Source organism: Brassica napus, chromosome C1 (genome assembly GCF_020379485.1).
Source record: "Brassica napus cultivar Da-Ae chromosome C1, Da-Ae, whole genome shotgun sequence".
Taxonomy (NCBI): domain Eukaryota; kingdom Viridiplantae; phylum Streptophyta; class Magnoliopsida; order Brassicales; family Brassicaceae; genus Brassica; species Brassica napus.
In genome coordinates this window covers 16974896-16991712 of record NC_063444.1, presented here as the reverse complement: position 1 = coordinate 16991712, position 16817 = coordinate 16974896, and the positions used below count along the sequence as shown (strand labels likewise).

The 16817-nt window shown below is 40.1% G+C and overlaps 2 protein-coding genes across 2 annotated transcripts; one reads left to right on the top strand and one right to left on the bottom strand.

Moving 5' to 3' along the window:
* Positions 1-1108: 1108 nt before the first annotated feature.
* Positions 1109-3765, bottom strand: LOC125579851. Its single transcript, XM_048743729.1, has 5 exons — positions 3636-3765; positions 2442-3313; positions 2138-2330; positions 1400-2010; positions 1109-1192 (listed from the first exon to the last, which is right to left on the bottom strand). Exons 1-5 carry the CDS (start codon positions 3763-3765, stop codon positions 1109-1111), a joined length of 1890 nt encoding a protein of 629 aa, XP_048599686.1.
* Positions 3766-6790: 3025 nt separating this feature from the next.
* LOC106441609 lies at positions 6791-7516 on the top strand. The gene has a single exon (XM_013883408.2). It carries the CDS (start codon positions 6791-6793, stop codon positions 7514-7516), a length of 726 nt encoding a protein of 241 aa, XP_013738862.2.
* Positions 7517-16817: the final 9301 nt, after the last annotated feature.

Sequence of the window (16817 nt, the reverse complement as noted above, 5' to 3'; positions counted from 1 at the left end):
CTAAAAGCTTAAGGCTTATAAGGTGTGAGCAAATAGTGGAGAACGGCATTATTAATATTAGACAAAAGAGAAGGTAATGGGTATAGGGTTAAGGGGTGGGGGAGGGTTTGGGTTTAGTTTTCAAAAAGGGTGGAGGTGTTGGTGTTTACGTTTTGTATTATTAAAAGGGGGTATTGTATTGGGTTTAGGGTTTAGGGGGGTGGGGTGGGGTTTTGGGTTTAGTTTTCCCTACGGGTTGGTTTGGGGGGGGGGGGGGGGGGGGTTTGGGTTTATGTGTCTTTTTATGGGGTGTTTATAGAGTTTCTTTTGTAAGGGTTATTGGTTTGTATGCGAATTTCAGTTTTAACCATATTAACTTTTAATATAGTATAATGTTAAACAATAATGGTATAGTGCTTCATCTATTTGGGTTACTTCTAAAATGTGTATTTTGTTTAGGGTTAATGTTGGGAGAGGGGGGTTTGGGTTTAGTTTTCCGTAAGGGTGGAGATGTTGTATGCAAATTTCATTTATAACCATATTAACTTTAATATGGTTATGTGTTGAAAAATGGTATAGTACGTCATCTTTTTAAGTTATTTTTGACTATGTATTTTGTTTAAGGTTAATGGGGGGGGGGGGGGGGGGGGGGGGGAGGGGGTTTGGGGTTTGGGGGAAGGGGGTTTGGGTTTAGTTTTCCAAAAGAGTGGACATGTTCTGTTTAGGATTTCTATTGTTAACGGTTTAAAGGTATTAGTTATAGTATAATACTGAAAATAAATGGTATAGAAACAACAACCTAAAAGCTTAAGGCTTATAAGGTGTGAGCAAATAGTGGAGAACGACATTATTAATATTAGACAAAAGAGAAGGTCTGGGGGTGTTCCGTACAACAACCACAAGAATTGTGATTTAAAGGGGTCTATATAACATAATATGTACATACCAAATAGATAGATATATCACTGTAAAGCATATACCATTCTATTTGGTTAAAAGACTGTTTTCCCCCCTTTCCACTTCCTGTACATGCCCGGTCTTTATACGACACTGGCTACTGCATAATCACCCAGTTCCCAAAAGATTTCACTGAACTGCCTTCTGCTGCCTTCTCCATAGTTATAGCTTATCATATTGGGTTGCGGCAGGATGCCCTGTTGTGTCCTGAACGGCCACAACGTTTGCATTTCCTGTTTAACGAGCTTCCTCCTTTCTACAAACCAAATTTAAACATCTATCATTCTAGCGTAAATGCAGAATATATAATGTTCCATATTAATAGGTATTAAGACAATATTTACATATTGTACTTTATATTTAGTCCATTTGAACAATTACCTATTCGGCCTGACTATTCCATAAGCTGATCTAACTATTCCGTTCAGTAATTAGAATTTTCATAAATGGTAGAGTAGCTTACCTTGTACTCCCCACGTGATAGGATGCGGACTTTCCTAGGACGCCCAGGTGGTCGGCGTACTGCCGGTGGAAGTAATGGAGCTCTAGTTCCAGATCCGAGTTCTAATCCACCAACAGATAGGACCGGATATATTTTTCCGATGAAGCCTTGTCGCCATGTTGGTACACGGTAAGCCAGTGCCACCAGCGCATCAGATGGAAATCCAACCCTGGTTGAACAAGCAAGCGCATGCATACAGGGTATCCCTATTAGTTGATACTCACCACATGTGCAAGTACCGGGACCCAATAAAACTGTGAAGCACTCCCCGGTGGGGTCCTGCACTTGGTATTCAAGATCGGCTATATCACGTACAGCCATAGCGGTGGAGAGATCAAAGTTTTCCTCCACGAGTTTCCTGACATTTGGGGTGATAGTTCCTTGCTCACGGGTTGATTTCGCTCGACGCAATGCAAACCAAGACATAACGGTTGTACGTATGTACTCAAACATGGTAATGAGGGGATATTCACGTGCTTCCTTAAGCACACCATTCCAGGATTCAGCTATGTTTGAATCCATGACGTTGAACCTATTCCCCCTGAAATGAACCCTAGTCCACTGGTCGAACCCTGTTAACAATATTAATAAGTACTGGGCAGTTTTATATTTAGTACTATATTGTAGTAGATAGAATAGAAATGATGCAATATAGTATAGTACCGTTGTGTATTATATAATATCAGATAGAATCGTTACCTATATCAACCAAGTAAGCCGCGCAATTTGGGCTGATTTTCTGAATTTCAATAAACTTCTTATTAAATTCAGTCACGGTGAAAGCTCTTGCAGCAGCGGACATAAGGTTCGCGAGTCTGCTACTCTTGTATTTTGCAATCACATTTCTCCACAGATGGACAACACATATGACATGCTGAGCATGGTTGTAGACCTGTACAAGTACAAATATATTATATAGATGGTGAACGTTACATATAGCATAGTTGGAAAAAAATAGAATGTGTTTAATTTAATGTTCAATAAAGATTGTCCGCATATTTACCTTCCTCAGTCCAGTGGCGATACTTGCATGGCGATCAGAGATGAAAACCAAGCCCGGGGTATCCAGAACAAAAGTTTGTAGCCTCTGGAAAAACCATTGCCAAGCATCGTCGTTTTCGCTATTAACAACAGCAAACGCAAGGGGAAATACTTGGAAATTCCCATCTTGTGCTGAGGCTGAAAGTAGACACCCACCATACTTCCCTTTAAGCGCCGTCTCATCAACAACAACAACTTTCTGCATAGACGAATACCCTGCCACCGATGCTCCATAAGCAACAAAACAGTATTGAAACCGTGTTCCACCTTCTTCTTCATCCGTACTTTCTAGGTAGCATACGGTTCCTACATTAGAAGACTGAAGGAGTGCCAAATATGGAGGTATCAGTGCATAACTTCCAACCATTGTCCCCACTGCATGCTCCATCGCCATCTCTCTAGCTCTCCAAGCTTTCCAGTATGAAACGTTGACATGAAATTCATCTAGCAATATGTTCCTTATTGCTGCGGCAGTGGGACCCTTCTTAATACCAACAAAATGAGATTTCAATATCTGGCCAATCACGACAGTCGTTGCAAGTTTGTGGTAGTTTCTACGGTCATCAACGGTGCAAGAGTGAACTAGGTTAGCTTGTCTGACTTGGAAGTTCCCACTTGCATCTAACAAGACCGCATACACGCGCCATGGGCATGCATCACCAACGCATTGTGCAAGTAGTATGGAAGGGCTAGAACGAGTGGTCTTGAAATGGAACTTCCTGTTTATAGCATGTATTGCAAGTTTGATTTTGCAGTCGGCTTTGGATTTGAATACGCGACCCACATAAAAGTCATCTCCCTCGTATTGGATGTCGGCCAGAGCCGTGTCAACCCCTACAAAGTCAATGAAACATTCAGCTGCATGTCAATTGTTTTATATAGTATGGAATTAACTTTTATTATATCAATATAGTATAGGCAACAAAATAACAAATCCATTCTATTAAATTTCATTCCTTATCATGTCGCTTTACATTTGTATTTACTTAAAAGTGTTTTTTTTTACCTGATCCCTCCCGGTTATTGAATACAGTTGGAGCATCCCTTCTAAAAAATGCTGGCGTATAGGGGTTGTTTAGCATCTCGTGAAGTGCTTCATCGAATTTACCCCAGTGTAGACCATCGTCTACTGGTAATTATTCTGAATCATCTGAACCAAAGTTTGAATCTCCAACTCCACCGTCAGTGTCAGGAATGCCAGAATTTACAAATAATAGACGTCTTCGGACCGGCCTAGACCCTTCTCCGGTTTCACCAACAACTGCGGGAACAACAGGAACGACCATGTCTGTTTCCTCTTCCACAGGACGTTTGTTTTTTCCCCTCTCATTCGTGCCTGTCTAAGGACTGGTAGCGCGGGTGGGATCACGTCTCTCTGTGATTACTATTCCACCTGGTGAAGGTGGAATAGTACTCCGTCGTTCTTTAGATCTCACCGCCTTTGAAACGGAATAGTCTGGAACTTCATGTAGAATCGCCTTTCCTTTTGGTTGAGTGAGTGGAATGGTCAGTGGGGTTTCTGATAGTGCAAAGGTATGCCAGTCTTCTTCATCGCCTCCATCTCCAACATCCTCGGCCATAGGCACCCTCTGTTCTGTCTCGCGCCCCTTAGTAAGTTGCTTCCCTCCATGTGATTGGCGGTAGATAGAGACATATAGAGGAACTTTTTCAATAGATCTCCTCATGTTTAGAAACACACCGACTTCTGTGTCCTCGATTATGTACTGAGGCATTTCGAGCTCTCCATCTCCAAAGCTCACCCATTCTGGATACTGATATGAAAGCTTGAGCGTATCATCTGTCGATGATAGTTGATAGCGTTCTCTCACCGAAGTCAATAACTCTATCATTGTCATCCCAGAGAATATTCGAATGAAATGTTCTACTTTAGACGTTATGTCAGGTTCAAATATCCACCGTTGATCGCTATCACGGACGCACGTCCCATGTACAAGCAAGACTTTATCTTGCTCTGTCATCTGCAGGTTGGAGAAAAAAAAATTACTATCTCAGATCTACATCAAATGGTCCATTCCATATTGAGGCAATCATTTATATCAAATACTATAATGATCATCAACTATAAATACAGATAAATACAAGGATTAGTTGGTTGTTACTGATGATTACCTGTTCGAATCTGCTGAGCATTAACTCGTTCTCTGCTTTCACCTTCGTCAATGTCTTTTTCTTACTTAACAACGAGATGGACAGACTGTCAAAAGTATATGGAATACACGATATATTGTGAGGGTGGTCTATTCTGATCCACATATTTACTGAACTCAGTAAATAGCATGCGGTTATTTTCATGAGGACGTGGCTTCTACTCTGTCCTTAAGATCTGCACAGTGCATGGTGAATATCATTAATTCCTCCTTCCCGCAACGTCATCTCTCTCTCTATCACATCGTCATCTATTTAATTTGCAAAACGTCATCTATTTCTCTCTCTTTCACCGAAGACTTGTAAGCGTGGAGGGTAGAACCGGATGAGGTGAGAGACAATTGATATCCATTTAATTATGTCAAAATCATGTTCATATACTTAATTTCTCTCCCACTTAGCTATTTCGCCAATTAGCCCTTATAATTTAGGGGGAGCAAGTTACGGTTTTTTTTTATCGTGGGGTCCATTTGACGACTTATTTATATGACGAAATAAAATAAAACCAGAATTACAAGTTTAGTGATTACATGTTTATTACTCTTTAAACTGTATGTATGTTTTGTATGTCATTGTCTTGATTCGTAAACAGTTTAACTACTAACCATTAGAAAATGAAAGACGAATGCCCTTTTCAAATTGTTAGTATATTTTTATAAAACACTGGTTTATAAAAGAGGATTACAAGTTACAACCGAAACATTATTTTGCACTACAACTATTCACCTACCAAATTCGGCTATTAAATGCTTAATAAATATAAGGGTCTGAAGCATGATGCCGTGGATAAGATGCTAATTGACAACAAAGCACAATCCTGAAAACTTCACATGCATGTTTTAGTGTAAGCAAATCAATTTTATCATACTATTTGATGGAAATTTTGTTTTTTAGGCTCCAAACGGTAGTTGCGGATTGAGTGATGTGGGACAAGCGGTTCAACTGCGATCTAGTTCTAACAGTTATAAAAACATATGGTGTACGTAGAGTTACTGTTAACAGCGATGCGTTGCGTATCGTTTGTAACATTCGAAGCCTCAGGATTTAGAATTATCTGCATACATATTGTGAGTTAAATTACAAAGTAATAAAACAACAAACAATTACTATTAATAGTTGTACTAAAACATACACGACTTTAAAATTAACATAAATTTATGGTCCAACTTTTCTAACTATATGCAGTAATTTATTATTTAAAATCAGATCTAGTTAATCTGTGATATATGAAAGGGGAATTTTTGATGAAAGGCAAATATAAAAGATTTTTTCTTCCAATTATCTTATTATATATATAAATTTTCCCCAATAAACATAGCACAAGTAAATAATTATAATTCACTAAATTTTAACATGTACTATTGTTAATTAAAAATATAACCTAAATCAGTGTAGTAATGTTAAGTTCTTTTGTTAATTATTTAGATCTTAAAATAATAAAATAAGAAAAATAAAATAAAATAATTAACACTTCTCAAAAAAATTTGGAAACTATAATAACCTAACTAAAAAGTAGCTATATATGAAAAAGTGAAAGAGTACACTAAAAAAAAATGTGAATTGTATCACTTAAATTGTATCACAAAATTAAATGATACAGTTTTCAATCATTTATTTGTAAATGATACAAAATATAGATAATTTAGCATCAGTTATAACAACTGATGTCATTTTTAACAAATTTAACATCACTTTGACTAACTGATATAATTCATCTTGATTAGCGTCACTTTAATAAAACTGATGCTGAATCTACCCACTCAGGGCTTCCAGTGACAGAGATGGCGATTTTCAGATCTAGTTGATCTCGACGGCGATCCAGTCCCAACGCATTCCTGACAGCTTCCTCTCCGGCACAAGGGAGACTATCCACACTCCTTGTGGTCTCTTTGGATTCGTAGCAAAGGAGGAGAAATGTTACTGACGTATTCCCCAAGAAACACACCTTGATCCCTGATCGTATATGTCAATACACTCTTTGGTGCGTTCGATCGATCTCTACCATACGGTCAGTACTCTTTTAGTGGTGCTCCTGTCAAATCTCAGTCTTTGCTGAGATCTCAAGCGGTGATATTTCAACACTCAGTCTTCGCTGAGTCTCCGACCAAGACCGTAGAGACGGTAGGTCATTCCCCAGATCGTAACATGGGGTCACCGTTTCGTATGAAGTCGGCGCATCATGCGGATATCAAAGGCATGGGGATCTTATATGAAGATGATGACGCGCCAATCAAGTTGGTGGATCGAGATGATTCATTTGCCATTAAGGAGCTTGGCTTGACCTTGATCGGGAAGGTTTTAAACCCGAAGAAGCAGAACGTCGAGAAGTTACTTCAGACGATGCCTGCACAATGGGGCCTGGCAGAGAGAATCACGGCTAATGATCTAGGGACTGGGAAGTTTTTGTTCAACTTCTCAAACGTGGGGGATCTTAACTACGTCATGGCAAAGGGGCCATTCCATTATAACTTTTGTATGTTCATGTTGGTTCGTTGGGAGCCAATCGTTCATGATGACTACCCATGGATCATTCCGTTTTGGGTACAGTTGATCGGGTTCCCTCTCCATCTGTGGACAGACACGAACCTAAAGAATATAGGTCGCCGAATTGGTCATGTTGATACTATTGAGCTCACGGAAGGACATATGCTTATTGATGTCGACTCACGATGGCCTCTGAAGTTCTCCCGAAAGGTTGAATATGAAGGAGATGAGGTCACGATAGAGATTAAATATGATAAGCTCTTCAAGCATTGCACCAGTTGTGGCATGCTCTCACATGAGAAAGGGTATTGTCCCTCCATCGAAGTCATACAACCCTCACAGGAGCGATCAGATGTATTCACACGCATGCAGTTACCAGCTCGTTAAAGTGCTCGTGATACTCAAGGTAGTGACCGTAACCATCATCAGTCTTCGCTGATGAAAAGGGAGATGTATTCTCGCAACTCTCACGAGTATGAGATAAGGCCGGACCTGCGTAATAGGCTACGTGAGAGTAACAACAACTACTCCCGATCATGGGGGAAGGATCGAAGTGATAGAAGTCATGCTGATAGGATTATCAGGCGCAAAGATGAGTCCATGAGGAGCGACAGGTATGCTGGTGGACGTGCTCGTACGGGGCCTTATGATCGCAATGAAGGACGATCGTGGCGAGTTAAACCAAAAATCATTAACATAACAGACTCTGAGCCGAATGGTAGTGGTGCGGCTGACAAGAAGAATGACATTGTTCCATATGAACAATTCTTAGGTGCGGGACCTCAGGAGCCTTTGAACTTCGGTAATGACCTCTCGAGTAGTGAGGAAAAGAAAGAGAACACACCTGGTACTAGGAAGCTGGCTAGTGCAATTGTCACTCCGTCACGATTGAAATCTATAGAAAACGTGACGGTTCGGAGCAGGGTTGACGACATTGCAGATGGAAGGCTTCTCACGTTCTCTCCACAAGCAAAAGGCCCCATGGATAAGCAGATTATTGGAGCTTTAAGTGATGTGGACCTTGTGGATCAACAGGACAGCGGATTAATGGATACTGATGTTAATGAGGATGATCTTTTGGGAGATGAGCTCATGGAGATGGAAGGAGATGAGCTATCGAACGCTGATCGTGCTAATGTGGATGAGAAAAAGAAGGAGAAGCACAAGAGACTCAGCGTCAGGAGAAGTGTCTCGTTGGGTAGCTCAAGCCGGATGTTTGAGATCCTCCGTCGGGGTTCTCCAAGTAAAAGAACAGCTCGTTCTAGTTCACTTGCATCAGAGAGAGTTGACAAGTCGGGACGATACCGGTCAGGTTCCCAAAAGGAGTCAAACGGGTCCAAAGGTGATGGTTCGATGAGGTCCAAAAACTCATCCCACCGTTATCAATGAGGACACTCAGTTGGAACTGTCGAGGGATTGGAAACGACCTCACAGTTCGACGCCTTACGGAGATGTGTCGGAAGCATCACCCAGGACTTGTATTTCTTTCTGAGACAAAGAACAGGAGGTTACTGTTGCAAAACATTCAGGCCGACTTAGGATTTGATCATTTGTTTACCGTTGAGCCATTTGGTCTTAGCGGAAGTTTAGCTCTTTTGTTTATGGATGAATTTCAAGTTAATGTTTTATTTTCAAATAACAGAATGATTGACATCGAAGCAGTCATTGATGGAATAAAAGTCTTTATGACATTTGTTTATGGAGACCATGTATTAGAGCGTAGGGAACAAGTATGGGAACGTCTTACGCGTTTCTCAACCACACGAAATGGACCTTGGTTCATGATAGGTGATTTTAATGAAATAACTGATCACAGTGAGAAAGAGGGAGGAAGAAAGCGTTCCGATGGTTTCTTCTTGCCTTTTAAGCAGAAGCTAAGCCACTGTGGAATGCTGGAATTTCCATTTACTGGGAATAAGCTTTCATGGGTTGGGAAAAGATCAGGAGGAACAACTATTAGATGCAGATTGGATAGAGCAGTGGGTAGTGAAGATTGGCATGAAAAGTTTCCTCATACAGCGACAAAGTACCTTAGGCTGTGGGGATCGGATCATCGTCCGATGCTTGCGGATATTCTCACAAAGCCAGTCAGGAAAAAGAAAAAATTTAAATTTGATAAGCGTTAGCTGGATAATGAGGAGCTAAGGAAAGTCATTCTGGAAGGCTGGAAATCAGAGGACCTGCCTCCCGAAGCGAATATAATGGAGCATATAGCTAGCTGTAGGAAAGCTTTGAGTCAATGGAGGAGAGAAAACAATGTGAATTCGGAAAAGCTAGTCGAGGAACTCAAAGAGAAGGTGGAGGGGCTGTATTCGAATGATGATGCTACTTCAGAGGAAATATCGAAGGCTCTGAAGGAGCTATCTACTGCTCTTAAGGCAGAAGAGATGTTTTGGAGATAGAAAAGTAGGGTCCTCTGGTTAAGGGAAGGTGATAGGAACTCAAAATATTTCCATGCATTGCTGAAGCAAAGGAGATCAAAGAATAGGATAACGCAACTCCTTGATGAAAATGGAAATTTGGTGGAGGATGAGGGATTAGTAGCCATTGCTACTAGCTCTTTTAGGCAAATATTTGAATCGTCTAACCCAGAGGATATAGCTGAGGCGCTATCATAGGTTTCGACAACTATTAATGGGACGATAAATGCGGAGCTTACAACCCCAGTAACTGAATGGGAGGTTAAATTGGCGTTGTTCGCTATGCATCCGGAAAAAGCTCCACGACCATATGGAATGACATCACTCTTTTACCATAAGTTTTGGGATATTGTCAAAGATGATTTAACTCGTATGGTTAATCAATTCCTTTTCGAAGGGACAATGGCACATGGCCTTAATGATACGAATATTTGCTTAATTCCTAAGATGACTAAACCGAATGAGATGACTAAATTTAGTCCTATCAGTCTATGTAATGCCAGCTACAAGATAATTTCTAAGGTCTTATGCCAAAGATTAAAGAAGGTTCTTCCACAGAGAGAGACCCAGTCAGCCTTTGTAGCTGGGAGACAGATTACGGATAATATCCTGATAGCTCAGGAGATGTTCCACGCCTTGAGAACTAAACTAGGAGGACGGGTTAAACGGATGGCCATAAAAACAGATATGAGCAAAGCATATGATATGATGGAGTGGTCATTCATTGAGGCAATTATAAGAAAGATGGGTTTTGCAGAAATGTGGATTGACTGGATTATGAGATGCATCACTTCGGTCAAGTATAAAGTCCTCATGAATGGAGAACCAAGGGGAAACATTGTTTCTGAGAGAGGTTTACACCAAGGAGATCCTTTGTCTCCTTTCATATTTATTCTATGCACGGAAGCGCTCGTTAGCATTCTTAATCAAGCAGAGAATCAAGGGAAGATAACGGGGATGCGAGTCGCTCGCGCTTGCCCCTCGGTATCTCACCTTCTCTTTGCTGATGATAGCATTTTCTTCTGTAAGGCGGAGCCCCGTGAATGTGAAGAAGTTATGAAAGTAGTAAGGAAATATGAGAAAGCATCAGGCCAACGCATTAATTTTGACAAATCCTCATTACTCTTTGGTAAAAGGGTTCCAGCGAATGATAGGCAGCAAATCAAGAATACTTTTGGTATACAAAACGAAGGCGGGATGGGCTCATATCCAGGAATCCCAGAGGATATTAGTGGATCAAAGTGCAAATTATTTGCTTTCTTAAAGGAGAAGCTCCTACATAGGGTGAATGGCTGGACTGGTAGATGGTTATCGAAGGGAGGAAAGGAGGTGTTGATTAAATCGATATTGTTAGCTCTTCCGACCTATGTCATGTCCACCTTTATTCTTCCTTTGGAGATTTGTGAGAATCTAGCGAGTGCTATTGCACAATTCTGGTGGAGCTCGAACCCTCCAAAAAGAGGAATCCATTGGGCAAAATGGGAAAAGATGTGTGCGCCTAGAGAGAAGGAGGGAATTGGGTTCCGCATGATCCATGAATTTAATCTAGCTCTTTTAGCTAAACAACTTTGGCGACTTGTGCAATTTCCGGACTCATTAGTAGCGAGAGTTATTCGGGGGAGATATTATCGTCTCAGTTCGCCGTTGCGAATGGGCACAACAAATACCCCATCGTATGTATGGACAAGTATGACTGCAGCGAGGAAGCTATTACTTTTGGGCATCAGAAGTAAGATGCACTCAGGGTATAAAATTAATGTGTGGGAGGACCTTTGGATCCCTTCGACGCCAGCTAGACCGGCTCGGTCCCGGGCTCTAGCAGTGAACCCAAAGATGATCGTAAGCAGTCTTATCAATCCAGCTACAAAGGAATGAGATGTTCGTTTATTGGAACAATATATAGCTCAAGAAGATATTCCGCTGATCCTGAGTTTGGCCATAAGCCCTACCCATCGACGTGATACATTTTGCTGGAGCTACTCAAAGAATGAACAGTATACTGTTAAATCGGGGTATTGGGTTGCTACAAATTTGATGTGGGATGAGGAGGATTTAGAAGTTCTACAACCCAGCATTACAAAACTCCAAGCCTTTGCTTGGAAGGTAAAAGCGCCACAAAAGATCTGCCATCTTATATGGCAATTAATATCAGGACAGGTAGCGGTAACAAGGAATCTGGTACGCCGTAACATGCGATGCGACAATTATTGTCCAAGATGTGGAGCACCAGAAGAGACCGTTACTCATGCTATCTTTGAGTGTCCACCGGCCTTTCAAGCATGGGAGTTATCATCAACGCCATCGAGCCCTGAAATCTTCCCGGTACCAAGTATTTACGCTAATATGGACTATCTTTTTTGGAGAAAGAATGGTATTCCGGAGCCAGAAGACGATAGAGATCCTTATCCTTGGATAATTTGGTACATATGGAAAGCTAGAAATGATAAGTTTTTTAGAGGCATAAATAGAGATCCACTGTAACTAGTCAGGTATGCAGAGAGTGAGTGCCAAGCTTGGTACAACGCAAGAGACACTGAACCGGTTTCGCCACAGGTACAGACTAATGAAGAAACACAAGCCTTAAGCTTGGGGGATATTTGTATGGTGGATGGTTCATGGACCTCTACAGCTCAATTTAGTAGAATGGGATGGGTTTGGAAGGATACAATGGGGAAGATACAACTCATGGGATCAAGGAACTTGCAGAGGAGGGAGACGACACTACACTCGGAACTGGAAGCGCTACAGTGGGCAATGGAGAGCATGATACAACACTCGTACTGTCAGAGGTTTGGGACGGACTGCAAGGACCTGATTGCGATGTTAGAACAACCACAAGATTGACCCAACTTCTCAACAGAGCTGGAGATCATTCAAACTCTTCGGTTGTGTTTTTCAGACTTCAAGATCAGCTACTTCCCAAGGATGCAGAATGAGATTGCGGATTCGCTAGCTAAGAATGCACGTTCTTTTCATAGATCCTTATGTTTTATTGGTTGTTCTATTCCGGTCTGGCTCCCCAGACCACCTCAAGTTTGAGTAATAGAATAGCCGTTTGCCGTAAAAAAAAATAATAAATAAATAAAACTGATGCTAAATTATTTAGTTATATCATTTATATAAATGATGTAAATTTATTCTGGATTAAAATCTTTTATGCAAATGTTACAAATTTTACATCAATTTAAAAGTGATTCTAATTATATATATTTTTTCGAAAAAATAATTACTAGTATTAACTTCAATTATAAGAAAATGATGTAACTATCTCTTTCTCTTACATCAATTAAATATAAATGATACTATTTTATCCTAATTTGTATCAGTTAAAATATTGGATATTAAAAATCTAATTTTCATCACATATTTATGGATATATTACTTTTTATCATAATTATATTTTATGTTGATATACTTTGATAAATATTTTATAGTAGAAAAATAATAAGAGATTTAAGTTGATATTTATCTTTAAGAAAGTATAGAATATACAAAAAAAAATTAAAAATAAATTTTGGCGTTCTCTCCTAATCAAAAATAGTTTGATTCGTTACATTAAAGTCATTCACGATCACAACGTCATCACCTTCCATTAGCTTTTGAAAAAAAGTTTGAATAACAAAAGAAAGTAAGTTTCTTGTAAATTTTAATCAATCCTGTTTTTTTTTCCTCTTAACAATTAAAAGAGTTTTAATATATATCTCTTTCTCTGGCAAATCAGACGTTGCATACAATTAAGGTAATTTATTTATACTATTCTCTCATTACTTACTGATATGAAGTTTGTTGGGTTTTGAAGTTCAATTGTTTGTCGTGAATTTCTAAAAGTCTACTAATTGTGAAAATCTGTTTTTCTTCAGGTTCTAATGAATAAATCATGGATAAACAAACCACATTTATCATAAAATTACAGATTAGAAGTGAATTTTTTTTTGGATTTTGCATTTGGTAAATCTAATGCACCCATGGTAAAATGTCCATGTACTCGTTGTTCTCTAGCCAAATCTAAGATAAGGGAAGATGATACACTAGAAATGAATCCGGTTATAAGCTTTCTAAAGAATTGCTTACCTGATCCCCGAGCAGTAGTGTTGTCTGAGGAGGAGGACTGTTTTTTATGGCAAATTGGAGATAGGACCCCTGTTCCAGATTTCTCTACTTCTCTCATGTGGACTCACCTCTATGATCGGCTGCCGGAAGTGACTTGGCATTAGTCAATATGGTTCAAAGGAAGGATACCAAAGCATGCGTTTCTTTCTTGGTTGATAGCTCTAAACAGATTATCGATAAAAGACAGGATGAGCCAATGGGGAGTGCCAGTCTCCTCCACTTGTTTGTTATGCGGTTCTGCTGATGAAACTCGCCAACATCTGTTCTTGGAATGTGATTACAGCAAGGAGGTCCATACCTTCTTCTTCTCTCCGGTCCATCTCTCCCTTCCTCCACTGATCATGGATGTTCTAGGCTGGATCAAAGCTCCCACTCGGGATAGTAACATCAACCTGATCCTAAAGCTCATCTTTCAAGCTTCTCTTTATATTCTTTGGAAAGAAAGAAACTCAAGAATGCATAATCATTCGTCTCGACCGGCAGTTTCTCTCGTACAAGAGATTCAACGCCTGTTACGAGCAAAGATGGATATTCTCTCTAGAGATCAGAGGAATCTGCCTACCACGGTCACCTTCTTATCTACTTGGCATCGCCTTTATACTAGCTCGTAGGTAGAGTATTTTTTTGAGTTTTGTAAGTGGATTAGACGATCTGCGTTTTTGGAGTTGTACAAAAATAATATGAATAAAGAATGTTAAGTTAAAAAAAAAATCCTTGCTACTGTCAAGTTAACAGTGGTAATTGTAATATTTGATATTCAATCCAGAGGACCAGTTTACTCTTTACTCTTATGAGTTCAATATTAAGCTGATAAACAAGTGAGGTTTTAAAAATATACAAATTCGATTTAAATGAAAGCCGGCTTAGGGTTGTTCATCGGGTGTCAATGTGGAACCAAACAACTATTCAAGTGCAATGAGGTGCAGTCTAGAACTCGGATCACTCGGCTAGAACAATCCACTATCGTGGACTTGTTCCCTTTGCTAATCGGTCTTGAGTCCAAAGCTCTCACTTGGAACAAGACGCGATAGCAAGCCTTAGAGATTAGGTCCGATTAGTTCACTTAATACCCTAATATCTACTCTCGATGATTAGAGATATGAAGCTCATTCAATATATGTTAATTTATCTCCTAAGCGGTTAGCTAGGTGATTAAACCAGAGATCGAACATTAAGTGATCAATTCAATGCAAGCAGTAAGAACAATATGAATGAAAAACAATTAAAATCACGTATTTGCGTTTAGCTCATGCGATTGACACCCTAAAACCCTAAGCAAGCTTAGTCAACTACTCAATCATAAAGCAAGATGACACATACATGATTTCTGAATAATACTGCATATAAAATAAAGTAGAAAGACAAGGGTTCAAGATGATCTTCTCGTGAAAATGAGAGATGAAGCCTTCTCTCTTACAAGTTGCTAAATCCATAATAGTTCTCGGTCTCTTGTAAAACTAGCGTAAGAAATTAGAAATGATAGCATAGGCCTTTTTATATGGAGGCGCCAGTGGTAAAGAGAAAAGAGAGAAAATCTAGGGCAAGCCCTTGAAATCTTGGAGGTTTCCTTAATAGTTGGGAACAGTCAGTCGCTTGCTCTCTTTGGGAACAACCTTCGGATTGATCCGACTGGCTGTTCTGCGTTAGATATTCCAAAATGACTTCTTCCTTCATGGCACTCTCTTCTTTACTCTCTCACCTGCTCCAAACCTGGAATGATATCAAATAAGCACGAATTAGGACTGAGAATTAACTCAAAGAACACATATAATGGTATTAAAAATACCATATATCAATTCCCCCAGACTTAGATCCTTGTTTGTCCTCGAACAAGGCCAAGCCTCAAGAACATGGAGAAAGGTTTGAAAGAGTGGAAACTCGCTTGACCTCAATAACCATACTCTTACCACACATCTCTGAACCATACAAGCTGTAGACTCACACCAAACACCCTTACCAGAACACCCACGATCGCTGTTCGAAAATCACCTCCATACTCTGTATCTCATACCTGAAAAATGGAACACTATCGAGACAGAACTCCTTAAATTCAATTAAGAACAGCGTGAGCTTCTCATCACAGGCACTATTCAGGGTAGACGGGCTAGGTAAGGAACATGCTATTTCATGGTGGAGCTAAGAGTGTTTAGAGGCTACCAAATTTAAGTGGATGCAGGATATCGCGCAAAATAGTAGGAGATGACGGATCCATTGATGTCCACAGCCCTTACTCGTTTCTACTTCACGGGTGCAGTTGTTCTCTCATTCGGATCAACCGTGGGACTGTTCTTCAGTTCTTGACTTCCCTTCCCTACTCCTCAAAAATTGGTACCAACTCCTTGCTCAACCTTTCCAGTGGCGTGTGTTTATATATATTATTATTATTATTATTATTATTTTTTTTTTTTTTACATACAAGGTGATGGGGTTGCGAGGGAGAGGCAACATAATGAATGTTTCGCAGCCACTGGTGGTCTATTCTTTTGTTTCTCACTGGTCACCATTGTTCCTCTGGTTAGAACATGCACTCATAGACTGTTCTCTTGTTAGAGCATGGTCTCATCGACTGTTCTCTTCATGCCTCTGGTTAGAACATGCGCTCATAGACTGTTCTCTTGTTAGAGCATGGTCTCATTGACTGTTCTCTTCATGCTTGATTTCTCTTCTCTGAGTGTATGGCATTAACGAGTAAGAAGCTGTGTCGATCCTTTCCTCTCCGATCCTTTTGCACATATCTGCACATATGACACTGAAAAAAAGAGTGCATGAGGGTAAAAATAAAGGCTTAGGCGCAAGGTGGGAACTAGCTAAAGATGAGCTAGCCACTCAGGATCAGCAAGATTGGTAAAAGGAGTAAGAAGTCCTGAGTGTAAGTCTCGTTTCCCTGATCTAGTGTCCATAACAAGAAGAATTTCAGTCAAGGTTAGGTTCAGGTTAGGTGGAGTTGAGTCTACCCAGTATAACCTGATCGGTTGAGAGCTTCTGGAGAATCAAATGAGATAAGTCAGGGGTGTTCCAGGTCAAAGTGTGGGTCTTTCATCACTGCTAAGGTCACTGGATAAGAAAGTTAGAGCACGAGGTGGTTAAAAGATTATCACAACACAAGGTCCTAATTCCCACAAGAGGTTTAGCTGACTCGATCCTAAACTAACTCAATA